This window comes from Hemitrygon akajei, chromosome 5 (assembly GCF_048418815.1).
Source record: "Hemitrygon akajei chromosome 5, sHemAka1.3, whole genome shotgun sequence".
Taxonomy (NCBI): Eukaryota; Metazoa; Chordata; class Chondrichthyes; order Myliobatiformes; family Dasyatidae; genus Hemitrygon; species Hemitrygon akajei.
In genome coordinates this window covers 74795829-74823074 of record NC_133128.1, presented here as the reverse complement: position 1 = coordinate 74823074, position 27246 = coordinate 74795829, and the positions used below count along the sequence as shown (strand labels likewise).

Sequence of the window (27246 nt, the reverse complement as noted above, 5' to 3'; positions counted from 1 at the left end):
AACCCCTGCATAAAAATTATTATATCTACAGCTCACAGTAGGTTAGCATGATCAGTAAATTGTAGATATAATAATCCAAAAATAATTGCCAATGCACTTTTGAGTAGAGAATGATTTTTTAGCTTACTTTTCTTTAAATTAATCTCTTTCTTTCTCTTTAATAAATTTTAAAAACTCATGAGACAAACATATTAATTTTCTGAATTCTGGGTCGATCTTGAGGTAGTCACACACAGAATTCACCTTCAACTGAAATGAGACAAGTTCTATCCTTGTTCTTGATGCTTGTTAAACACGAATAAGCTTTCTCACACTTGTAAGAAGTTGAAAACAGCAGCTAAATGTTAATTATGAATGGCAAGATACTCTTCTTTCACAGAAATCCAGAACTTGTTCAGGGGCAGGTCAGTAAATCTCATCTTGAGAGCATGATCAGACTGCAGCTCACAAAGTTTTTCCTCTTCTCTCAAAGTCAAGTTCTCAGGCTGAGCAGAAGGTTCAAAGAAAGATTCCCTCACCCAGTCCTATACTTGTTTTGAAAGAGATGAAAATACTGTTCAATTTTGTTCTGCAGTTCTTCCAAGTGGTCTTCAATAAGACTTGAGACTCTCTGATAACCTTCCTCACCCTTAAGCCCAAGCAGCAGTGGAAACATTTTAAAATTTCCTTTTGAAACATGATTTTTGCAAAGATTCAGTTTCCTTTTAAATTGAATAATCTTGTCACTTGAAGTCAAAAGTTTCTCCAGGGCCTTGCAGAGACATTTTCAACTGGTTTATATGATGAAAAATATTTGTTAAGTAGGCTAGTTTTTGCAGCCCTTCTTCATCTTCAAAGTACTCAGCAAAATCTGACCTACTGTTGTCTTGAAAGTACTCCTGAAATTCACCGTTCAGCTTAAACACCCCATTGAGAACTTTTCCTCTGCTAAGCCACTAGATTTATGTCTGTAGCAGCAGATTGGTGTGCTCTTTGTCCAGATTTTCACGTGGTTTTTAAATATTGAGTAACTGGTCTTAAAGCTACTAAGTAACTTCCTGAATCCTTTTGCTGACTGTGACTTTATTTTCAAAAGCCTTAATCAGTTTGTTTTTGCGATTCCAATAGTCAATTAAAATAATTAGTACTTCTACGTGTCATATGGCTGTGATTTGTAGTTAAGTTTCTTTTCAGCTTTGCTGGAGCCATTGCTACATTTGTAGGTTTTTTGCCACAGACTGGGCACAATGGAACAGGACAGCTTGGGTCACCAGTCCATGCAAAACACATTGAGAAGAAACTTTCATTGTAAACATGGACATTTTTTGTGTCCATTGTTGTACCAGTACAGTGAACTTACTCGGAAGATTGTAATTCTTCATCATTAACCTTATCAGAATTGTCCATAGGCCTAGAATCCTCCTCTTCAAAAATCGCCGTACTGAAACCGTCTTTAGAATGAAATTTTCCCTCCAAATTTTTACTACACCAGTTGCTTGTTTGCTCCCATAAGTCAGTCGGTGGTGTGTTAGGGGAAGTTGGGAGATGTAATTTGGGAGGCAGAGGCTGATGTCACAGCCCCAGTTGGACGTGACCATTCAATGTTTGGAAAACACACTTCACGCTCCTCAACAGCCTACCGTCCTCCCTTCTGTACAATACAGCGCTCACCAATTATCAATGGCCTCCCCCATTTTGCAATAAAACCTGAGAATGGACTCAACTAAATAGACACAGAACACAAAGTTCAAAATACCATGTATATTTTTATCACGACCTCTCGCAGAATCCCTAGCAACCTCTCACGGAAACCTAGGGTTCCGCAGAACCCCAGCTGAGAAACCCCGATCTAGAGCCTGTTTGACATTGGCCTGAGGTGGAATGTACATTGCTACCAAAATGATCACTGAAATCTCCTGATAAAATGGACGGAACTTAATTGTGAGATATTTGCAGGTCTGGTGAGCAGAATTGGGACAACATTGATGCATTTGTGTACCAAGAGGAGTTGATCATGAGGCATACACTTTCACCTTTCCTTTTGAGAGACTTGAAAGTCCTAAACGGATGGTGTATAGTGAACCTGCCAATTTGAGTCACTGTATCCAGTACGGAAGGGGTTAACCAGGATTCTGTGAAACAAAGGATGCAAGCAGTCCTAACGTCCCTCTGATACGCACCCTAGCTCTGAGATTGTCAATTTTATTTACTAGAGACTGTGCACTTTCCAGCAAGATAGTTGGTATTGGGAGGCAAAAACTCCATTTTCTTAAACACACCCGTATCCCTGACCAGCAGTCACATTTCCTCTGAGGAGTTCCTCAAGAATTACGGCCACAATTGGCATTGTTTCTGTCGGTTTTAAACAGCAATAGATTGTTCAATTGCATTAAGACATCTGTATTAACTGTACAGACAGTTATATTTCTCAGCTGTATCTTACAATTCATTGCAATAAATAGTAATAAAAGCTATAAATTACAATAACTATATATAAAAAAGTAAGTAGTGAAAAAAGAGAGGGAAAATTGCTGAGGAAGTGTTCATGTGCTCATTGCCCATTCAGAAATCTGATGGCAGAGGGGAAGAAGCTGTTCCTGAAATGTTGAGTGTGTCTCTTCAGGCTCTTGAACCTCCTTCTTGATGGTAGCAATGAGAAGGCACGTCTTGGGTAAGGGGGTCCATAATGATGGATGCCATCCTTTTGAAGAATCACCTTCTGAAGATTTCCTGGATGCTAGGGAGGTGAGTGCCCATGAGCTGGGTTTACAACTTTCTGCAGCTTTTTCCCATCCTGTGCTGTGGCCCCTCCTTATCAGCCAGTGATGCAACCAATTAGAATGCTCTCCACAGTACATATGTAGAAATTTGTGAGTGCCTTTGGTGACATAATACCAATCCTTCTCAAATTCCTAATGAAATATAACCACTGTCATGCCTTCTTTGCATCAATATATTGGGCCCAGGATAATCCCCAGAGATGTTGACACCCAGCAACATGAAACTGCTCATCCTTTCCACTTCTGATCTCTCAATGAGGACATGGTGTGTGTTCCCTCAATTTCCTCTTCCTAAAGTCTACAATCAATTCCTTGGTCTTACTGACATTGAGTGCAAGGTTGTTGCTGCGCCACCACCCAACCAGCTGGTCTATCTCACTCCTGTATGCCTCCTTGACAACATCTGAAATTCTGCCAACGCTAGTTGTGTAGTCAGCAACTTTATAGATGGTGTTTGAGCAATGGGTGTAGGGAGAGTAAAACAGTGGGCTAAGCACACATTCTTGAGGTGCGCCAGTGTTGATAGTCAGCAAGGAGGAGATGTTATTTCCAATCCACACAGACTGTGGTTTCCCAGCGAGGAAGTCAAGGATCCAGTTGTAGAGGGAGGTACAGAGGCCCAGGTTTCAGAACTTTTTGATTGGAACTGAGGTTATGATGGTGTTGAACGTTGACTGAGCTGTATTCAATATGTAACAGCCTGACGTAAGTGTTGCTTTTGTACAGGTGATCCAAGGTCTAGTGGACAGTCAGTGAGATTGCATCTGCTGTAGATCTATTGTGTCTATAGGCAAATTGCAGTGGGTCCAGGTCCCTGCTTAGGCAAAAGTTGTTTATAGCCTTAATCAACCGCTCAAAGCACTTCATCACAGTAGATGTGAGTGCCACTGGGAGATAGTTATTGAGGCAGCTCTTCTTGGGCAATGGTATGATTGTGATTCTCCTGAAGCAAGTGGGAACCTCCGAGTGCAGCAATGAGAGATTGAAGATGTCTCTGAACACTCGAGACAAATGGTTGAATGAGGTTTCCAGAACCCTACCATCAGGACATGACAGCCTGCAAGGTGTTCTGACATCAGCCTCAAAGACAAAGATCACAAGCTCATCGGATGCTGCAGGATTCACATAGATGTAGTTTTATTCTCCCTTTCAAAGTGTGCATAAAAGGCTTTGAGCACATCATTGAGTTTCTACGTATGTTACTTTTAAAGTCAAAAGCTATTTTCTTGTGTTTCTCTCAGGCTGTTGCATTACATCAAAAATCATATTATCAATCAATCCTAGGCTCTCTGCTGTAAACTTTTTATGTTATTGATGTTGGTGAGCATCTACAGCACTGATTCACATAGAAATTTGAACCCAAGAAGGAGGGAGTTCTGAATGAGATATATCTGCATGGATTTGGGAAGACCTGCTCAATATATTCGCTATCTTATGATCCAATGTTTGCCATGACCCAACAAAGAGAGAAAGGTTTGTCTGTTTTCCAACCTCCATAAGCAAAGCACTGGGGGAATATGTTTGATCTGAACATTATCACCTAGTTAGATTCATCCGTGTTGCTGGCCAACCCTGATTTAAAACTGTCTCAGACAGGTAGCTTGGTAGCAGTAAAACCTGTAGCTATCAAATATTCTTCTTAAAATTTCCTCTGAGAACTAGGAACTGCAAATATGTTTGTATTTGCATGAAATAAAAAGATTATTAACAGCTAATTATGTAGGGAATCAGGAACAAGAATAGATGCCTGGCTATATTTATCTCTGTAACAGATCCTTTGGGTTTGCAATAATGTCCATGAATACTTTCATTACTTTATTATGGTTCATAATACTCTCTACTCTACTGCCTGTTATACCACTGGCATCTAGGGCAGCAATGGAGGTTCTCTACCTGGTGTTCAGGGCTTCCTTTATCATGTCCGTATCTCAGTTTTCACTACTTTCCATAAGACCATAAGACATAGGAGCAAAATTAGGTCATTCAGCCCATCGAGTCTGCTCCACCATTCCATCATGGCTGATCCTGGATCCCACTCACTCCCATACTCCTTCTTCTCTCCATATCCTTTGATGCCCTGACCAATCAGGAAACCATCAGCTTCCTCCTTAAATATACCCACAGACTTGGCCTCCTCCGCAGTCTGCGGCAGAGCATTCCACAGATTTACTACTCTCTACCAAAAATATACCTCCTTATCTCTATTCTAAAGGGTCAACCCTCAATTTTGAGGCTGTGCCCCCTAGTTGTTCTGGATACCCCACCATAGGAAACATCTTCTCCACATTCACCCTATCTAATCCTCACAACATTCGGTGGATTTCAATGAGATCCCCCCCCCCCCCCCCACAGTCTTCTGAATTCCAGTGAGTACAGGCCCAAAGCTGACAAACGCCCCTCATATGTTAACCCCTTCAGTCCCAGAATCATCCATGTGAACCACCTCTGGACTCTTTACAATGACAAAACATCCTTTCTGAGATATGCGGCCCAAAACTGTTGACAATACTCCAAGAGTGACCTGACTAGCATCTTATAAAAGCTTAGCATTATCTCCTTGCTTTTATATTCTATTCTCCTTGAAATAAATGCCAACGTTGCATTTGCCTTCTTTGCTATAGACTCAACCTGTAAATTAACCTTCTTGAGCCTTGCACGAGGACTCCCAATTCTCTCTGCACCTCGGATGTTTCAACCTTCTCCCCATTTAGATAATAGTCTGCACTATTGTTCCTTTTACCAAAATGCATTATCATGTGTTTCCCAGCACTGTATTCCATCTGTCACTTTTTTGCCCATTCTTCCAATTTGCCTAATTCCTGCTTCAATCGCATTGCTTCCTCAGCCACTACCTACCCTTCCATCTATCTTTGTATCATCTGCAAACTTTGCCACAAAGCCATTAATTCCACTATCCAAATCATTGACAAACAATGTAAAAGTAGAGGAATTCCATTAGTCATTCCTCAGAATGCCATCCAGAAAGGGCCCCCTTTATTCCCACTCACTGCCTCCTGCCTGACAGCCATTCCTCTATCCCTGCCAGTACCTTTCCTGCAACACCATAGGATTTTATCTTGTTAAGCAGCTTCACGTGAGGCACCTTATAAAACGCCTTCTGAAAATCCAAGTAAATGACATCCACTGCCTCTCCTTTGTCCACCTTGCTTGTTACTTCCTTGAAGAACTCTAACAGATTTGTCAGGCAAGATTTCCCTTCACAGAAACTATGATGACATTGAATTATTTCGTCATTAGTCTCCAAGTACCCCCAAATCTTATCCTTAATATTAGACTCCAACACTTTCCCAATCACTGAGGTTAGGCTACCTGGCCTATAACTTCTGTTCTTTTGCCTTCCTCCCTTAAAGAGTGGAGTGACATTTGCAATCTTCCAGTCCTCCAGAACCATGCCAGAATCAAGTGAGTCTTGAAAGATCGTGACCAATGTACCTGTTATCTCTTCAGCAACCTGCTCAGGACTCTGGGATGTAGTCCAACTGACCCAGGAGACTTAAGACCTAGCACCTTTTCCTTTGTAATAACAATGGCACTTTCCTGCTCCTTGACACTCACAGACCTCTGGCACACTGCTAGTGTCTTCCATAGTGAAGACAGATGCAAGTACCCATTAAGTTCATCTGTCTTTTCTTTGCCCTCATTACTACCTCACCAGCATCATTTTCCAGTGGTCCAATATCAACTCTCAGCTCCCTTTTACTTTTTATATAACTGAAAAATAATTTGGTATCCTGCTTTATATTATTGGTTAATCTGCCCTCAAATTTCCCTTTCTTATAGCTTTCTCAGTTGCCTTTTCTTGGATTTTAAAAGCTTCCAATCATCCCACTTCCCACTCACTTTTGCTACCTTATATGACCTTTCCTTGGCTCTTATGCAATCCTTAACTTTCCTTGTCAGCCACAGTTGTTTACCCCTGCCATTTAAGAACAACTTCTTCTGTGGGACATACCTATCCTACACCTTGTGAACTACTCCCCAAAATGTCACCCATCTCACTCTGCTGTCATCCTTGCCAGTGTCCTCCTCCAATCCACCTGGGAAAACTCGCCTCTCATGCCTCTGTAATTCCCTTTATTCCATTGCAATACTGATACATGTGACTTATGCTTCTCCCTCTCAAATTGCAATATGAATTCAATCATATTATGATCACTGCCTCCAAGGGTTCCTTGACGTTAAGCTCCCTAATAAGATCTGGAGTATTACACAAAACTCAATCTAAGATCTCCTTTTCTCGAGTGCTCCAATCAATGACTCCAGTCGAAAAACGCTGCTTTTTCAAGCTCTTTGTCGGACCTGCACGGCAATGCTCCCATTGAGTCTGCGCGGTACTGTCAGAACATGCAGGTTCTGATCGCATTCAGATGTAGAAGGATTCTTCATTTCTCCTTTTGTAACAGTTCTGTTTTACCAGTAAGGTTGTTAGCCCTGAGTTGAATTCCCGAACCTGGAGGACCAGTGGACCACTCTTAGTCTGGCCTCTACCCTTTTACCTGCTTGGCATGGGTGACCCTACCAAGATCCAAAGCATAAAGCCCTGATTCCAGCCAACATAGCTCTCTGGATCACATTGAGGCATGCAGGCCTCCAAACCCTATAACAAGGTTATGGTCCTCTTGGAGTGACTTGACTTGACTTGATAATACTGTTTAGGTCTTTCCAGTGTGTTATCTTGCCCATTTATTTTTCCATATTTCTCCTGTTCCCTTTCGAGTTAGTAGGAGACTCACCACTCTATTCTGGTTCTCAGTGCTATCCTTTCCATCTCATTCTCTGACTCATTTCCCTGTAACTTATTTTCTCATGAATGCCGACCAACACACCCCTGATTTGCCCACCAGCTATGGAAACCAGGGGTAATCTACTGCATTCAATTCACCTAACAACCAGTATGTCTGGGATGTGGGAGGAAGATTGAGTACACCAGAGAAAACTACAAGGTTAGCCGGGGAACATGCAAACCTACACAGACAACACAAGACGTCAGGATAGAACCTAAGTCACTAGAGCTGCAGTATCTGCAGTGCCACTGTGGATTAACTACTTAAGTTTTCCCTATGGTTAAAGTTACCTAACATAAGTTTCCATTTGCTAATATGTAGTAGAATCATTATGGTAAAAACCTGCTTGGTTACTGCAGAGTGAAATGCCAAGATGGGTAAAACTCTGTTATCAAATGCTGTCACAGAAGATCTTTAATATTCCATTATACTTGGCACTCACATCATTGTAAAACAAAAAGTTCATATGTTCAAAGGTTCATTTATTATGAAAGCATGTATTCATATACAACTCTGAAATTCATCTTCTCCAGATAGCCACGAAACATACTTCAAAAGTACTTGTTTTACATTTACCTTTTCACTTCACATACCTTAGATGCCACGTGAAAGAAGCTTCACTTACCAAACACGTCCCCTCTGGGAGTTAGCTCCTCTGAGTCAATGTAATTCTCAACTTTATCTTCATTGCCATTATAGCCCCCATCAAGCTCTTTTTCATCATATCTCCCAATGTAAACACCATCCTCATAGTCAAAAGGTTGGAGACGATCCAGAGATGGAGGAGTAGATACAGGCTGAGGGATGGCATTCTTTATCACTTCACTCTTCCTTCCATTAATCCTGCTTCCTCCCAGAATCACAGGTGTTTCTTTGTAAGGGATTTCAGGAACAGCTGACATAGAGAAAGAGAGAGAGAGAGCAATATGACATATTATCTACACTTGGTGCAAATCACCCTTGCATCTGTTGATGGAAATACAAAAAGCTGTGGATGTTGGAAAAAAAATATTCCTGCATGGGAAGTTGGTCAAAAAGATTCAGCTGCTTGACATTCAAGATGAGGTAATAAATTAGATTAGACATTGGCTCCACAGGAGAAACTAGAGAGTGGTTGCCTCTTGGGCTGGTCCTCCAAGAGGACCTTGGCCTTGACATAGGGTTTGGAGGCTTGCATGCCTCAATGACTTGGAGAACTATATTGACTAGAGCCAGAGCCTTGTGATTTGACTCTTGGTTGGGTCATTCATGCCAAACAGGTCAAAGGGTAGAAGTCAGGCTAAGAATGTTCCACCAATCCTCCAGGTTCAGGGGTTCAGCTCAGGGCCTCAACCCTGACTGGTCAAAACAAAATTGTTACGGAATCAGCAATGAAGAATCCTTCTTTTTCTGTGTGCGATAGTATGGACAAACAGAGACGGAGGACCTTCACTGTTGCCCTAAAAGCCAATGATGTAACAGGCAGTAAGTAAGTCTCGGATTGCAGGCTGTGAATAGTGGACTGCAGCAGGGGCTGGTGTGGGTCCTTTGTTGTCTGTCATCTATATCAACGATCTGGATGATTATGTGGTAAACTGGATCAGCAAATCTGCGGATGACACCAAGATTGGGGGTGCAGTAGACAGCAAGGAAGGCTATCAAACCTTCAGTGGGATCTGAACCAGCTGGAAAAATGAGCTGAAAAATGGCAGATGGAATTGAATGCAGACAAATGGGTGGTGTTGCACTTTGGGAGGGCAAATCAGGATAGGATTTACATGGTGAGTAGTAGGGTACTGAGGAGTGCGATAGAACAGGGACCTGGGAATACAGATCCATAGTTCCTTGAAAGTGGCATCGCAGGTACATAGATAAAGTCATAAAGCGAGGTTTTGAAACATTGGTCTTTATAAATCAAAGTATTGAGTACAGGAGCTGGGATGATATGTTGAAGTTGTATAAGATGTTGGTGACTTGTAATTTGGAGTATTGTGTGTATTTCTGGTCACCTATCTACAGGAAGGATATCGTAAGATTGTAAGAGTGCAGAGATAATTTACAAAGATGTTACCAGGACTTGAGGAACTGAGTTATAAGGGTAGGTTGAATAGGTTTGTAATTATTCCCCGGACCGTAGGTGAATGAAGGGAGATTTGATAGAGATATACAAAATGATGGGGTGTATAGATAGGGTAAATGAAAGCAGGCTTTCCCCCATTGAGTTTAGGTGAGACTATAACTAGATGTCATGGATGCAGGTTGAAAGGTGAAATGTTTCAGGGGAACATGAGGGGGAACTTCTTCATTCAGAGTGTGGCGAGAGTGTTTCAATATTTAAGAGAAATTTGGATAGATACATGGATGGAAGAGGTATGGAGGACTATGGTCCAAGCGCAGGTCAATAGGATTACACAGATTAATAGTTTGACACAGACTAGATGGGCTGAAGGGCCTGTTTCTGTGCTGTAGTGTTCTATGACTTTATGATTCTATAAAATTCTGGGAACACCCAGCAGATCTGGTAGCACCCATGGCAAGGGAAACAATATTGACCTTTCAAATCAAAGACCATTCTTTGAATACTGCTGGACCTGCTAAATGTTGAAAGCATTTTCTGTGTTTTGTGCTTAATTCATCCCTCTTTAGTCCCCTGTAATTAAGAACAACACTCTTATTTTCATCAACACTGTCAACAAAGATCTGATTTTTCTTTCTCTTTTTTCCTTCCATAAGGTGGTAACTTTTATTGGATGCTAGGTCTGGCCATGAGCTTACATCTTTCATAAGTTGTTTTCCCCTCTCATGTTTTCTGTGAGCTCACCAAGTCCACCTCCTGCTCACTTGCTCCCATGTGGAGTAAACTTCCGACTTCCCTTCCTGACCCTGGTAATATTGGTCCTGTACTTCTAGTTCTACCCTTCCTCTTACCTTGGGTAAACCAAAATCCACTGACTCTCTCATTCTTGCTAAGTACTATTGCACCTCATCACCATTGCTCTTCGGAGTCTTTTGGTGTTCTGTAGCCTACCAAAGACTGCTTGTCTGAGGCTCTTTAGTCAGGAGTTTCTTCCCTGCCAGAGCACTAAAAGAGCTGTGAATGAAGTCAGCATTGATACCTTGCATCATGGTAATCTGTCCAATCTCAGCCTCTCAGCTTTTAACATGGTTGGCCATTTCATCCATTGTATTTCAGCAGAATACAACTGTATTCTTGTGGTTCCATAGCTATCAATGTAGTCAAGGCAAATCACCAGTAACAGTTCTTTCTCCCACTTCTGCACCATCAAGTCTGGTATCTTCAAGGACATTGGCCTCCTCTTTAATTCTAATTTCCTTGCTACTCAACAGCATCAGTTGAGCATGTAGCTTTAGTTGCCACATATACTTGGACAAAACCTATCTTTACCTCATTACCTCTCATTAGAAGCCAGAATGCTTGTCAAGCATCCAGGAAAAGCTAAATAGTTATGTTCTTCAGTTACATTATGGGAAAGCAGTTGTAGTTGGACCCAGCAACAAAGGTGCTTCCTTAGCCATTGCCTCTATTCCTCTTCCTGACAAATTTCTGAAACTGTGATGAATTATTTGCACAGTTGGAGTAATATCTGAACCTAGAATAAGCTTCTGACTACAAATCTGTCTCATACATGACCACACACTTCCAGCTCAGTGACATCTACTGAACCTTCCTCTGCATGTCTTCATCTGCCCATAAATCAAAAGCAGAAAGATAGTTTTTTGACATAGTATTTGCTACATTCACAGATGGAAGTGGTAATAGGGAAAATAAAATTGTAAGGATCTCCCTTGGAACTCAATAAAAATATTCTTTGTGGTTCTGGAAAATGTGCTTTCCAAATAATCACTCAATAGCCACCTTCATAAGGTACACTATACACTTGCTCGTTAATGGAAATACCTAATCAGCCAATCAAGTGGAAGCAACTCAATGCACAAAAGCAAGCAAGTGTGGGCAAGTGATTCAGTTGTTGTTCAGACCAAACATCAGAATGGGGAAGAAATGTGATCTAAGTGACCTTGACCGTGGATCGACTGTTGTTACCAGACAGGGTGGTTTGAGTATCTCAGAAACTGCCGATCTGGGATTTTCACACACAATAGTCTCTAGAATTTACAGAGAATGGCGTGAAAAACAAAATGAAAATCCAGTGAGTAGCATATCTGTGGGCAAAAATCCCTTGTTAATGAAAGAGACAACAGGAGAATGGCCAGCTGACAGGAAGACAACTGTAACTCAAATGGCCACATGTTGCAACGGTGGTGCGCAGAAGAGCATCTCTGAATGCACAGCACATTGAACTGTGAAGTGGATGGGCTGCAGCAGCACAAAAGCATGAACATACAGGCAATGGCCATTTTATTAGGTACAGCAGCCCCCAGGAAGTTGGAGAAGAACTGATTCTGCCAGCAGTAAGGGAAGTTCTGAGTATGCTTTTGCATAAGTAACCAGACAAAATAATTAAAACAACTCCACTCAGCGACAACTCTCTTCAAAGGCAAATAGATGAAATGTCTGAGAATGTGGAAGACACATTGTGTAACATATTTAGAATTTGCTCTGCATTTGGATGAATCAACTTTGCCAGGCAATGAATCTTTGCTTCTTGGTTTTGCTTGTTTCATAAAAGATGAACACATGGTTCAAAAGTTGTTATTTGCAAAGGCACTAGAAACAGATATGAAGGGGTTGTTGAGCAATTTTTCAAAGAGAAGGACCTTCTGCTCACCAATGTTCTTGTTTGTGCAACAGATGGGGCACCATCAATGACAGAATGCCACTGTGGGGTTCTTGCTTTCTTGAATAAAGCTGCACCTAACATATTTACCATTCACTGTGTAATTCACAGACATCTTGTTGCAAAAAACTCACATGATCAGCTGCACAAATCATTAAATACTGTTGTCACAGCAGCAAATAAAATCAAATCTCATGCTCTCAATTCTCAGATATTTTGAGAGCTCTGTATTGAGAATGATGAACAGTTTGAACGCTTGCTGTTGCACATAGAAGTCAGATGGCTCTCAAAAAGAAACTGTCTGAGATGGCTTTATACACTGTTTGAAACTATGATAAAATTCTTTGAAGACATTGGTGAGGCTGATTTAGAGTATTGTGCACAGTTTTGGTCACCTACCTTTGGGGAAGATATCAATAAGCTTGAAAGAATGCAGAGAAAATCTACAAGGATTTTGTCAAGACTTTTGGGCCCGAGTTTTATGGAATGTTTGAATAGGTTCGGGCTATATTCCTGGAGCATAGGAGAATAAGGGGAGATCTTATAGAAGTATACAAAATTATGAGGGGTATGGATAGGGTACATGCAGACTTCTCAAAGTTCAAAGTAAATTTATTATCAAAGAACATATATGTCATCACTTACAACCCTGAGATTCATTTTCTTGTGGGCATTCCAAGAAACTAAATAGAATCACTAAAAGATCACACCCTAAGTGGACAGCTAAACAACCAATGAGCAAAAGACAACACTGTGCAAGTACAAAAAGGAAAATAATAAGCAATAACTATTGAGGACATGAGATGAAGAGTCCTTGAAAGTGGGTTCATAGATTATGGGAACAATGATGGGGCAAGTGAAGTTGAGTGAAGTTATCCCTTGTGGTTCAAGAGCTTGATGGCTGAGGGATAATGATAGTTCCTGAACTTGCTGGTATGAGTCCCGCGGCTCCTGTACTTCTGCCTGATGGCAGCAGTGAGAAGAGAGCATTGTCTTGATGATGGGGCCCTTGATGATGGATGCTGCTTTCTTGCAACAGCACTCCGTGTAGATGTGCTCAATGGTGAGCAGGGATTTATCTGTGATGGACTGGGCTGTACCCTCTCAGGTTGGGGAGACTAGAGCTAGAGTTGGGGTTTAGGATGAAAGATGAGATATTTAAAGGAAACTTAAGAGAGAACTTCTTCACTTAGAGGACTGTGCGAGTATGGAACGGGCTGCCAGTGAATGTGGTGGATAAGGGATCAATTGGAACATTTAAGGAAGTTTGGATATGTACGTGACTGACAGAGGTATGGAGGGTTATGGGTAGATGAGACCAGACAGAAAACATGGTCTGGATGCCCAAAGGGCCTGTTTCTGTGCTGTAGTGCTCTATGACTCTATGGGAAATATTGGGAACATGCCTCTGCATCTACTCATACCAAATTTGGACAGCGGCTAAATGGTTCTCAGCAACACAGCTGGTGTGGCTGCCTCTGTGGCGTTGGCAGCAAGCCATGCACACAGCAGGATCAGGTGTCCTGAATACTAACAGAGGCACTATAGAAGCCCAGGGTTCATACATCTTGGTTGGTTTAATAAATATTAACATGTGCACTGTAATATTCTCACCAAAAGAGGACAGGTAATTCTCTCACAGAAATTATGGCCTATCCATACTTCCTGGTACATTAATAAAACATCTCTGCAAATTAAGGACCACAGTTATGAAAGACCTTTTGAAAGTTAAAACTAAATCCTGCTGCCAGCACTTAAGTAGTTTGGGTTATTGCTGTCCATTGAGAGTTTACTTCTGGATTTAAAACTGTGGGCAAAGGACAGAACATACATTGGTTTGTTCTATTGTACAAAGTACATTTTTGGTTGAACTACAAAAATGTTTTTTTATCTTGATTGCAAAATTAAGAATAATGGTACAGAATGAATAATGATTTAGCTTTATGACATTTCTTGTGCTGGGGTCTACTACACAGAATCACCAGCAGAGGCCTAAATTTCCACTTTGTGTAAAATTGACCTAGTTCTACTTTTAATGTGTGGCTCCAGCACCATTTGTCCTGATGGGATCTGAATCCAACTCCTGTCTCAAAGAGAGGATTCATTAAGTATTGGTATGTCAATTAGCCCTGGAGTGTAGATGGCATCCGGGGAAGGGTGAGGTTGTGTGGGGGAGGGAAGTGGTGTCATGAGACTGTGGTTGATGGAAATGGGGATAAAATAATCTGGGGTTACTGTTAGCTTTTACGTAAGTAGGTGACTGATGTTTGCCTCAGACTCAGCGAGCTGTGTGCTGTACAAGAACCACTCCGTGGTGGTACAAATGTGGAAAGAACTGTAAGAGAAAGTGGTGGATATCAAGTTTAATTATCATTCAACCATACAAGAATACCCATGAATATAGCATATGAGTTCAAGTGCAACATTTAAGAGAAGGTTGGATCAGTACATGGATTGGATGGGTACAGAGAGCTATCGTCCAAGGGCAGGTCAATGGGACTAGGCAGAATAAAAGTTTGGCATGGTCTAGATGGGCTGAAGGGTCTGTTTCTGTGTTGTAGAACTCTTTGACTCTAATATGGGAAATGCATCTGAAACATGATATATGAAAAGATATTGCCCATTCTTCCACAGATAATTGCTCCTGAATTCACTTAAACACTTTAAAATCTGTACAATCAAAGTGCAAGAGTGAAGACTGAACCACAAGCATTCTCTTGGAGTAGATTAATGTGACCTGTGCGACTTTATGCATGAAATATAATTAAGATTTGAGGTATAGTTCAAAGCAGTAGTAAAACCATAGCCATTTGGCTGAGGCAATGACTGTAAATAGTTGTGGCATATGTGGAGGAATTTAAATGACTGCAGTATGTGAATTAGTATCTCACCATTGAGGATTTCGTCCGTGCTGCCCTGTTCTCCTTCCAAGTTTCCTTGCAGGAAAGGTTTGACTATATAAAAAAAAAAGATATGCTTGTTAACTTACTGCAGTATTTAGTTTATATACCCCAGAAACAGATTCAGAGCAAGGATGAAGGAATAGTAAATTTCTAGTTGGTTGGATTAATGCAGCAAATCTTCCAAGAAGCTGAACCACTAAAGATGCACCATAGGCAACCTGCATTTGTCTGAAAATTATGAGCAAAACCTTCAGTTGAAGAAGGTGGTTTGCCAAGGCCATTTGGGAGTAGATAATAATGCTGGTCTTGGCCATGACATTTGTATGCTGAAAAAATGATCTTAAAATTTGTTGTATATGTCTCCTAGATTGTCTTATGAATACTCAAAATGGCTCATTTCAGTGGGACCTGAGTTTTGCATTATCTGTTTCATAAATGTGCAATCTCTGATGAGATCTGCATTTTACTGTAGTTACGATCAGTTTTGTTCATATGAGTCACTGACTGAAGCCCATAATGAATATCACTCGAAGTCCCACAATCCTCACCCTCCAAACATGGATGAAGAATGTGCTATACAGACCAGACTGAGTGTTGTAGAAACACAATCAATACACAGCAGATCAATGAAGACACCAGAGACTGCAGATGCTGTAATCAGGAGGAATAAGTAATCTGCTAGAAGAACTCAACGGGTTGAGCAGCATCTGTGGGAGGAAAGGAGTTGTTGACGTTTGTTGGGTCTGAACCTTGCACTGGGACTGAGAGTGGAAAGGTGAGAAAGGATTCTGAGGTGATTGGTGAACTGAGTAGGGATGTAAGATGCCAGGTAGTGGAGGTGAGTGGGAACAGTTGGAAGACTGTGCTAAGTGAATGATAGATGGGGGTGGGGGCAGATAAAGAGAGAAGAAAAAGAATTGGAAATGGAGCAAGTTGGAGATAGAGTGTGAAAATGGGAGTGAGCTGCTGGAGGGAGATAAACAGAAACATAGAGGTCTTCCAGAGTTGGATTCATATAAGCCATTAGAACAGAAAGGATAAATGGAAGCAGGTATCGGGTGGCAGGTGGGATGTGGGGGATCTATGTGTGAAGTGGGTGGATGGACCCGAGGGGATGAAGTGGACAAAAGTTGGTGGAGGGGGCCTGGGGGTAAGGTGGGAAGGGGGAACAAAGATGGGAGGACTTAAGGATCAGAAAGGGGGGGGGGGCATGGAGAAAGGATGGAGCAGAAAGGGTTAAAAAAGAGGGGTTACTTATAACTGGAATACTCAATATACATACCATGGGGCTGTGGACTACCCATGTAGAATATAATGTGTTGCTCCCTTCTTCGCATCTTGCTCCATCAGTTGTTTTTCCCCCCCACTCTTTGTCTGCCTTTCTCTGTTATTCACCTACCGCAGTCGTTCAACACCAACTCACTCACCTCCCCTACCTAGCACTGCCTGCCTGTCATCTTGCACCCCTCCTCAGTCAACCAATTACCTCAGAATCCTTTCTTTTTTAAAAAAAATTTTTTTATTGAGTTTTCAATAATTACAGAAGAAGAAAAAAAAGTTATCAACCCTTCGCCCCTCCCCTTAACCCCTCCCCCCTAAAATATCCCTATAGAAAGAAGGAAAAAGAAAGAGAAGAAGAAAGAAAGAAAAAAAGAATGCCTGGATATCGATAGATCCCCACATGCTCCATGGCGTTCATAATAACTTTAGTATATATATTTATTTATTTCCCCAAATAACCAATAATTTTAACCAAATTTTCAGAAATGTTTCATATTTATCTCTTAAATTATAAGTAATTTTTTCAAGTGGAATACAGCTGAAGATTTCGTTCTTCCAACGGTCTATACTTAAGTATGAATCCGATTTCCAAGTAACTGCAATAGCCTTTTTGGCTACTGCCAATGAAATTTTTATGAATTCTTTCTGATATTTATTCAGTTTGGGTTTCGGTTTTACCCCTTCAATATCACCTAATAAAAATAGTATTGGTTTATGTGGAAGTTGTGTTCCAATAATTTGTTCCAGTAAAACTCTTAAATTTGTCCAATAAGGTTGAATTTTGGAACAAGACCAAGTAGAATGTAAAAAAGTACCAATATCTTGATCACATTGAAAACATTGATCAGATAAATTTGGGTTTAATTTATTTATTTTTTGTGGTGTAATATATAATTGATGTAAAAAGTTATATTGCACTAATCTTAACTGGACATTTGTTGTATTTGTCATATTGTCAAGACATAGTCTTGACCAACTTGTTTCTTCCATTTTAATATTAATAATTATAATATAATATTAATAATAATATTAATAATTTTATATAAAATAGACAACTGGCAGATAATGTAACCTGGTTACTTAGCATAATTCATTTGGCACAAAAGAAGGAGGAACTGAGTGTGGCAGTTGCTTTAGATGCAGAAAAAGCATTTGATAGATTGGAATGGGATTTCTTATTTAAGGTATTGGAAAAATATGGATTAGGAGCATCTTTCATAAAATGGATTAAAACCTTAAATACTAATCCCAAAGCTAAGGTAGTGACAAATGGTCAAATTTCAACATCATTTCAGTTAACAAGGTCAACTAGGCAAGATTGTCCATTATCACCTGCTTTATTTGTCTTAGCGATAGAACCATTAGCTGAATTAATTAGAACGGACCCAGATATTAAGGGTTTTAGAGTTAACCAGGAAGAATACAAGATTAATTTATTTGCTGACGATGTTCTGATTTATTTAACAAACCCATTGAATTCGCTGCGTAAATTATCTCCTAGATTGGAAGAATATGGGAAAATATCGGGCTACAAAATATATTGGGATAAAAGTGAAATTCTACCTCTTACTAAAGGAGATTATAGTCAATGTCGATTAATAACTCAATTTAGATGGCCGATAAATGGTATAAAGTATTTAGGTATAAGACTGAGAACGATATAAAGAACTTATATAAATTAAATTATTTACCATTATTGAAAAAAATTCAAGAAGATCTTGATAAATGGATGACATTACCGATAACATTAGTAGGCAGAGTAAATGCTGTAAAAATGAATATATTCCCTAGATTATAATACTTATTCCAAACACTACCATTACAACTACCCCAGAAATTTTTTCAAGAGTTAAATAAATGTGTGAGGAAGTTCCTTTGGAAAGGTAAGATGTCAAGAATATCGTTGGAAAAATTGACATGGAAATTTGATCTAGGAGGATTACAACTTCCAAATTTTAAGAATTATTATAAAGGAAATCAATTTAGATTTATTGCATCTTTTTTTGATAAAGATAAGCCGGCACTGATAAGAATAGAACTAGATAAAATAGGAGAAAATACACCAGAAGATTTTATATATAAATGGGAATCTAAATGGATACGGGAAAAGAAAGAATCTCCTATATTAAAACATTTGATTGATCTATGGAACAAAGTAAATATTGACGTTGAGATGAGGAAATCTTTATTAGCAAAGGGATCTTTAATTCAAAATAAACTTATTCCTTTTACAAAGGACAATCAACTTTTATACAACTGGTTTCAAAAAGGGATTAGATATATAGGAGATTGTTTTGAAGGAGGTATTTTAATATCATTTGATCAATTAAAGAATAAATACAAAATATCAAATAACACTGTTTTTTGTTATTTCCATTTAAGGGCTTATTTAAGAGATAAATTGGGTCAAACAATGTTATTGCTGAAACCTAGTGAAATAGAAACTTTAATTCTAAAAGGAAAAATTTAAAAAATTATCTCTTGTATGTATAGTTTGATTCAAAAACAGGCAATTAAACAAGGAATTCATAAGTCAGAATCCTTTCTTGTCACCCCCCAACCCCCTGCTCCTGTCTATGCTGGCCATCTGACCTCTCCACTCCCAGCCCTGAAACAGGATATTGACCAAAACGTCACCAGTTTCCACAGATGCTGCTCGACCTGCTGAGTTCCTCCAGCAGATCATTGCACCAGCAGATGAATCCAGTTTTCACTGGATTGATTGTTCTGCCTTTGATTCTCTTTTCAGTACAATCGCTGGACAAAATTTTAATCCACTTGGTTGAGAGACATTAAGAGAGCTACAATGTGCCTGATTTTATTTTTTTTAATTTATTAGAATACAATAATTAATACTCCACTTGTGTGATACGTGCAAAGTGAATTATAAGCACTAACCTTTTCTAATGCAGAAAAATTCTTTTAACCTAGGGATTTTTATTGGTTCTTAACTGGGACAAATATGTCAATAACTTACCAAGAGCATTTCAAGTATAAAGGGATTTATCAAGAGACTTTCGGACTACAAAGTATCATGATCAGCATAATCATGTGAATAGATAATTGGCATAATATTGAGTTGTTCAAGCAAGTTTAATTCTAAGCCTAGACATTTAAAAACTTTATACATAAACTATGATTATTAAACTTACCACTGGCATTTAGTAAGGGTATTTATTAATATGAAACAGAAAACTGCATTTATATAGTACCTGTCCTCTAGAAAGTGTTGAAAGAGAAAACATCCAATGAAACAGGTTACTAAGACTAAAGAGTTAAGTTGGAAGGGACAACCAAACTGTCTGTCAAAGAAATGGTTCTTGATATTGGCTTTAAATGAAGAGGGGGAGGAGGTGGAGAGGTTGAAGGCTTGGGCATTAATAACTGTACAAGATAAGATTAGGTCAGTGTTGCAAGTGTGGAAGGTTCAATGGGCAGGTGTTGAAGGGCCAGCAGAGTGTTGGGAAAGATGGTACAATGAAGGGATTTAAACAAACACTCTCTCATCACTGTGTGACAGGCTCAAACTACTAATGTCACCCCCAGCACTACACACACATTGCTATTTTCTTTCTTATTCCTCTCATGCTTGTTCATGAAAGTTATCACTTGGTCTGACAACTGAATGCCCACTAGCTTGCTGACCACTCCTGATCCCAAGAATAGTACTGTCCTCTTTGCCTTCAAATCTCTTCTGATCGTCCCACTCAAAAAATTGTTTAATCTGAAGTCCTTCCTTTTCTTTTCAAAGACAAAGAGTGCACTGTAACCTGAGTGTTTGCATCATAGTCTAGTATGGAGCCTCTGGGGCACAGGATTATAAGAGGCTGCAGAAGGTTGCTTATCACAGACATAATCCTCCTAGCCGTTGTCAGCATCTTCAAGAGGTGGAGCCTCGAGAAGGCAGCAGCCATTATTAAAGACCCTCGCTATCTGGGACATGCCCCCTTCAGTTTACTTCCATTGGGGAGGAGGTACAGAAGCCTGATGACCCACACTCAACAATTTAGGAACAGCTACTTTCCCTCCGCCATTAGATTTCTGAATGGTCCGTGAACCCAAGAATACTACCTCATTATTCTTCGTCAGTAGTGTTTGTTTATTACTGCATTGTACAACAGATCTCATAACATATGCCAGTAATCATAGACATGATTCTGATTCTGAGCACATTGAGACCTATTCACTCCTGTCACCCACTGTGACACCTCTTCATTAAAAAAAACTGACCCTCTCTTTAGACCCTCTCTATGTAATTAACCCTTGTCACGTACAAAATCTTCACTAACACTGTAAGGCTTCAAACTATCAGTGCTGCTCAATTCCTGGAACATCAGGACAGAGCTCTATGCTCCAGAATTCCCTCCTTAAACAGTCTGTCTCTGTTGCTCCCCGTTCAATTTCTACACACTCTTCAAGAGCGTAGGTTAAGCTTTTGGGCATTTGTTTTGATGCCTTTTTTTCAGATAGCCTATGCTAATGTTTGTTTACTAACACTCCTTTAAAATGCCTTTAGCAATTTTACTATGTTAAAGCTGTTAGAGAAATTTAGTTTAGGTTATCACCCAACTACATATTCAGTTATTCCTTGACCTGTAAAACAGATGAACTCCTGGAAGACAACATTTCTTAATCAATAAAACTGAATAAAATGCATAAAGTGTATTTTGGTATAAGATATTCCTATAACTTTTGGTTGAACAGATGCTTCCTATATTAATTGATATAATTACAAAGTGTATATATCTCTGTAACTGTTTCCATGTATCTGAATCGTCTATAATTTTACCCATAATATGATACCTTTAAATAATTATGTTAACTGCATTTATAGTCATATAGCCACAGAGAGATATAGCACTGAAACAGGCCATTCAGCCCACTAAGTACATGCTGACAATCCACCAACCATTATATTACTTCCACATTAATCCCATTTTATTGACCCCATATTCTCAACGGCTCTCCCCAGATTTAGTCACTAAGGACAATTTGTAGTGGACAACTAACCTACTAACCTGCATATCTTTGGGAGTGGGTGGAAATAGAAACAGTGAAACAGAGAAATCCATGCAGACAGCATCCAATGATTGACCTAGTTCTTTGGCGCTGTGAGGCAGCAGTCTCATCAGCTGTGCCATTGTACTGTGCAATTTATTAAGAAAATTTCCATTAAGAGTGAACCTGTGATTTCATTATCTGTCTTCCCAGCACACGAAGCTCCTTATGTGGATGCACCATTATAATAACTACTAATGCTTACCGGAACACTGAAAGCCATTGCCTCTGAATCCCTGCTTACATTTACACTTAAAGGAGCCTTGAGTGTTGTGGCAGTTTGCATGTGGACTACATGAGTGTGTACTGGCAGCACACTCATCGATATCTGTCAAAAGAAACACATCTGTCATCAAACCACTTCAAAAGAAGTGAGGTACTCTGTTGGTAAAACCATGATGTCATTTAGTCATATAGCCTGACATTCCAGAATTAATCTAATCCTGAAATTCTGACTAAGAACAACAAAGCCTTGGGGGGGGGGGGGGGGGGGGGGGGAGGGGAAACAGAAATTGGCTTGAGTTCTTCCTTCTGATTACTAACCAACCTGTATCAGTAGTTGGGAACTTCAACTACTTTATAGCTTGCTACTTCAGTTTTACAACTACAAATTTAACATTGAGTGGAATAATAAAGGGGCTATATCCAAAGATAAGCCCCTGAAAAGTGAGCAGGGAACTCAAAATGATCAGAGTTTGTCTCCTGATTGTCAATATACAACTGTAAGCTTGTTGTGCAACTGGAAAAAAAAACTTCAACATTATCCGTACCTAAACACTTGTATTTGCCATCGATGTATTTAAGTTCGTAGCCATTTTGGCATTTGCAGAAATAACTGCCAAATGTGTTGACACATCTCCTCAGAGGAGGGCACAGAGGTCTGGAAGATGCACATTCATCAATATCTAGAAGAGGAAAGAGTAAATGAGACAGATGTGCATGTTCTCTTTAGGAAGTAAACTTAATTGCAGATTTACTATTTAGTGCATGTATTCATTTAATTGAATATTTGAAGGTGAGGAAACTCGTACTTTATTGTTTACCAATAGCAAATAACCCTACATTAATTCAATACTTCTGCTTCACAGGCTAGCATTTGGTGGGAAAGATGAACTGGGGGTGATGCATAACGTGTGGTCAAGCAGAGAGTAAAATGGGCTAGAAAGGATTATCTCTTCTTGTATTTAATTGTCCAAGATTAAGTTTATCCTCAAGAGATCTTAAAACCTTCTGGAGGAAACATATAAAATAATGATTTAATTAGGGGTCCACCATGTGCCTTTGGAACACCAATGTTTTGATGGCTTATTTATTCTCCTAGATTGTTATAAAGCTTTTATGAGTTAATGATTAATTTCCTAAACTACTTTATATTAGTTCCTTACTTTCTGTGAGACGGTAGTTCAGCTGGTCTTAAAAATATCATTGTTGTGTGCTTTCATAAACACAAGAGATTCTGCAGATGTTGCAAATTTGAGCAATACACACTAAATCTTTCCTTCATTTAGTTTGACTTCACATTTCTTTCCAACATGTCAGTCCATGGTCTCCTCTACCTCTATGATGAGGCCACACTCAGGTTGGAAGAGCAACATATTCCATCTGGGTAGCCTCCAACCTGATGGCATCAACACGGATTTCTCTACAGCACATCATTCTCTGTAACTTTTGCCATCTACAATGGGATCCTACCAGTAAGCACATTTTTCACTATCCCCCTCTCTGCACTTTCTATAGGAATTGCATTCTACGTGGCCCCCCTTGTCGACTCGTCCCTCCCCACTGGCACATCCCTGCAAGCGGGTTAAGTGCTACGTTTGCTGCTGCACCTCCTGCCTCGCACCATTCATGGCCTCAATGCTTCACCTGCAAGTCTGTCAGGGCCATCTACGGTATCCGGTGCTCCCAGTGCTGCCTCACCTAATTGATGTAGATTGGGAGTCCACTTCATCGAGCACCTTCACTCCAACCGCTGCAAAAGACATGATTTCCTGGTGGGCAAACAACTTCCCATTCTCATTCTGACATGTTGGTGCATGGCCTCTTCTACTTCCATGATGAGGCTCATGTTATGTTTTATGATGCTACTGAGAATCGCACGATAAACCCTCTCATTGAATCATAGAGCACCACCACATAGAAACAAGCCCTTTGGCACATCTAGTCCATGCCAAACTTTTAATCTGCCTATTTATTCCACACTATCACCATTCTCTGAGTGAAGAAGTCCCTCCATGTTCTCCTTAACTATTTCATATTTCACACTTAACCCATGACCTCTAGTTCTAGTCTCACCCAAATGCAATGAAAAAAAGCTTGCTTGCGTTTACACTGTCTATATCTCTCATAATTTTGTATATCTCTATCAAATCTTCTCTCATTCTCCTATGCTCTTATTCAAACTTCCCCTATCTATAACTCAGGACCTCAAGTCCCAGCAAAATCCTTGTAAATTTTCTCTGCGCTTTTTCAATCATATTGATATCTTCCCTATAGGTAGGTGACCAGAGCTGCACATAGTACTCCACATTAGGCCTCCCCAGTGTCTCATACATCTTCAATGTAACATTCCAACTCTTGCACTCAATACTTTGATTTATGAAGGCCAACTTTCCAAAAGCTCTCTTTATGACCCTATCTAGCTGTAACACTACTCTCAAGGAATTATCTATCTGTATTCCCAGGTCCCTCTGTAATACTGCACTCCTTAGGGTCCTAACATTTGCTGTGTAAGCCCTATCCTTGTTTATATTTCAAAAGTGCAACACCTCCTATTTCTCTGCAATAAATTCCATTTGCCACTTTTTAGCCCATTTTTTTCCAGTTGGTCCAGATGCCTCTGCAAGCTTATATAGCCTTCCTCACTGTCTGCTGCGTCCCCAGTCTTGGTGTCATCTGCAAATTTGCTGACCCAGTTTACCATGTTATCATCCAGATTGGTGACACAGATGAAACGCAAGATCAGACCCAGCACCAGTCCATGTGGTGCACCACTAGCCATGGTCAGAGAGGCAACCATCTACTACCACTCTCTGGCTTCTGCCACAAAGCCAGTGTTGAATCTAATTTATTACCTCATCCTGAAAGCCAAGTGTCAGAACCTCATTGACCAACCTCCCATGTGGGACCTTGTCAAAGTCCTTGCTAAAGGCCATGTATCTCAGAATACTTCCAACCAATATTGGCAGCTGTGTATGTCCAGCTATAAGAATGATCAAAGGGTTGATCAGTGAGCAGTGTGTTGTACATAGTTGAAAACATTCAATTATCTAATTTGCAATCTGCAGCAAATGAATTAATACAGTGGAAGGCTTTCCACTCACAAGGTATATATATAATTTAGTAATGATTGTCACTTTATTGCCTATTTGTAATCCATATATTTCTCTTATAAATTGAAGTACACCTGTGTAATAAACATTTCCTAGCCACTGTTGGGTAGATGTATGTTTAAGTATTGATGGGAATTGCCAGGCTGAAGATTGCTGGAGGCAAATCATCCTGGCTTTTGCCTGACAATTGCAGAAGCTCATTTCCTCCTTATTAAATGTTTCTTCATTTCCTCCTTGTTAAATCAAGTGTCAGGGAACACTCAAAGCTCTTGTCAGTGCAATGTGTTTTCTATCTGTGCAAGCAACACAATTGCCCAGAGAGAGGAAAAGCAGTCAGCAAACAAGAATGGTGTTGGAATAGCTAAAGTCAAAGGGTAATGGTGTAATAGCAAAGGTCAAAGAGCAAAAGAATAATGATAAATGGTGGTCAACAACACTAGACAGCAGTGTAATTCACTGTATTTTGACCAGACAATGGTCCATAATTGAAAATAATATATTTGGGTTACATTATGAAATAAAAGCATTTCCTTCTGTCTTTTTTTAACGGGCAAACTGGGCTCTAACAGATGAATCATGCACAGACCTACACAAGTTCTCCCGTCTGGTCCGAGCTGCAGTCCAGAGGATGGACAAAGGCAGTGTATCTCTCCCTTTACGTTCTCACAGCCATATTGACAATTTGCCATGGCGCATGTCCTGGAATCTAAAAGACACCAAATCTGAGAGTTCACAGGGAGCCACAAACACTCAGCACACGTGTAACGCTGCAACAAGTTCAGATGGTTCGGTCTGTTTTGTTCCCTCCATTTCATGGGTGACCAGAATTCAAATTTTGCCAATGCAGATGAATAAGCTTGGTGCTGTGGGAAGGAGGGTGGGTAAAATAATATTTTATTGTTCATTATTCCCAAAGGAAGGTGACAGCTGGAACGCACATTCCTTATTTCATCTGTTATTCTCGAGATTCAGTTATAACAGATCGATCATAATTCATAATCATAATTAAGGCTACTGTGAATAAATATTAGCCCCAACAGTTTGCTCTAGAATGAAAGTAAGGCTTTGAGAGGATTAAGATAAGTTAGATTTCTGTCACTTTCTTGAAATTATGTATTTACCTATTGTCCACCATCAGGAAACTTGCCACTGAGATTCCACCTTTTCTCCCACACTCAACCTGCATACATGCCTATCAACTTCCCTTTTTATCCTTTTTACATTCTATAATTCCCTGAAATTAGCATATCCAGAGAAAACCAATGCAGTCACTAGGAAAGCATGCAAGATTCACACAAATAGCACCCAGGGGCAGGATCAATCAGAGTTCACCAAGCCTCCCAGAACATCAATTTTGTTCAACCATTTGTCCTAAAAATATGGCATTTGTTAACCACAATGGATGTGGGTGTCCTGTTGGCATTATATTGCTTTACTGACATAGTGCTCTTGTGCTTCCAGTTTTTGTACCAGAGACAGATAGAGACATGTCCAATTTTACTATTGGTGTATTCTGAATGGAAGCAGATACATCCTTAATGAGAATACAGAGAAATTTAAAGGGAGAAAAGAACTCCCCCTTGTTGCTTCCAAATGGTGGAGGGGGCTATTTAACTAAGGTATAGAGGTGAAGGTGGTGGTGCTGGTCTAACTCAGTCAGCAGGATACCCATGGGGTTGGCTTGACTACCAATCTTACACCACACCCAATATCATTTTCTATTGACCTCAATTGGACCTCGAGCCATTAATGAACCCAATCTCGTCAGTTTTTGTTTCAGTGGCAAAAATTAAAACTGTGCATATTTGTATTTCCCTTTAGAGAAATCTTCACTTCTAACTGCACAATATTCTGTCAAGAATTAAGTATTTCATTGAAACCATTCTCGTGACAGCGCATTTGGAATTAGTTAGCCCTGTTCCTCCCATGCCCGTAAGGCTGCTGAAAGTGTGAGTTGCAGCAAGGGAATGTGGTATCTGGAACCTGTTAGCAGAACATTTCCTTAACCAAAGAGTTTTAACAACTGGAGTGTAAAATCACAAAGGATGGAAAGCAGAATGATGTTCTAATCTAATTAAATACAAAACATGAGATAAGATGAGAGATAGATGGACTAAAGGAGATAATAAATGGCAGAAAACAACAAATGACATAAAAATTTTAAAATCTCCCTAAAATATTCAAAGTTGGAGGAATGAGATTCTCATCTTGGGCAGTATCTAACAATTAGAACATTGATACGATGTTTTCTTTTGCTTGTAATTGTCTGCACTAATATATTTTGCAGTGTGTTTTGTTCATAGCTGTCACCCAAATGCAGTGACTAGATTAGATTTAATGCATTCATCAGTTTCGGCAGATATCAAGATTAA

The 27246-nt window shown here is 39.8% G+C and overlaps 1 protein-coding gene across 3 annotated transcripts in view; it reads right to left on the bottom strand.

The window, feature by feature from the left end:
• Nucleotides 1-27246, bottom strand: part of egfl6 (EGF-like-domain, multiple 6) — an 80611-nt gene that overhangs the window by 20561 nt on the left and 32804 nt on the right. For 2 of the 3 annotated variants that reach the window (XM_073045809.1, XM_073045808.1), the window contains exons 5-9: nt 25461-25580; nt 22313-22447; nt 21748-21870; nt 15192-15254; nt 8190-8459 (exon numbers count right to left, since the gene is read on the bottom strand). In XM_073045809.1, the coding sequence (XP_072901910.1) occupies nt 8190-8459; nt 15192-15254; nt 21748-21870; nt 22313-22447; nt 25461-25580 (711 nt within the window). The remainder of the gene's footprint in view (nt 1-8189; nt 8460-15191; nt 15255-21747; nt 21871-22312; nt 22448-25460; nt 25581-27246) is intronic. The other variant, XM_073045810.1, reaches the window with a different exon arrangement.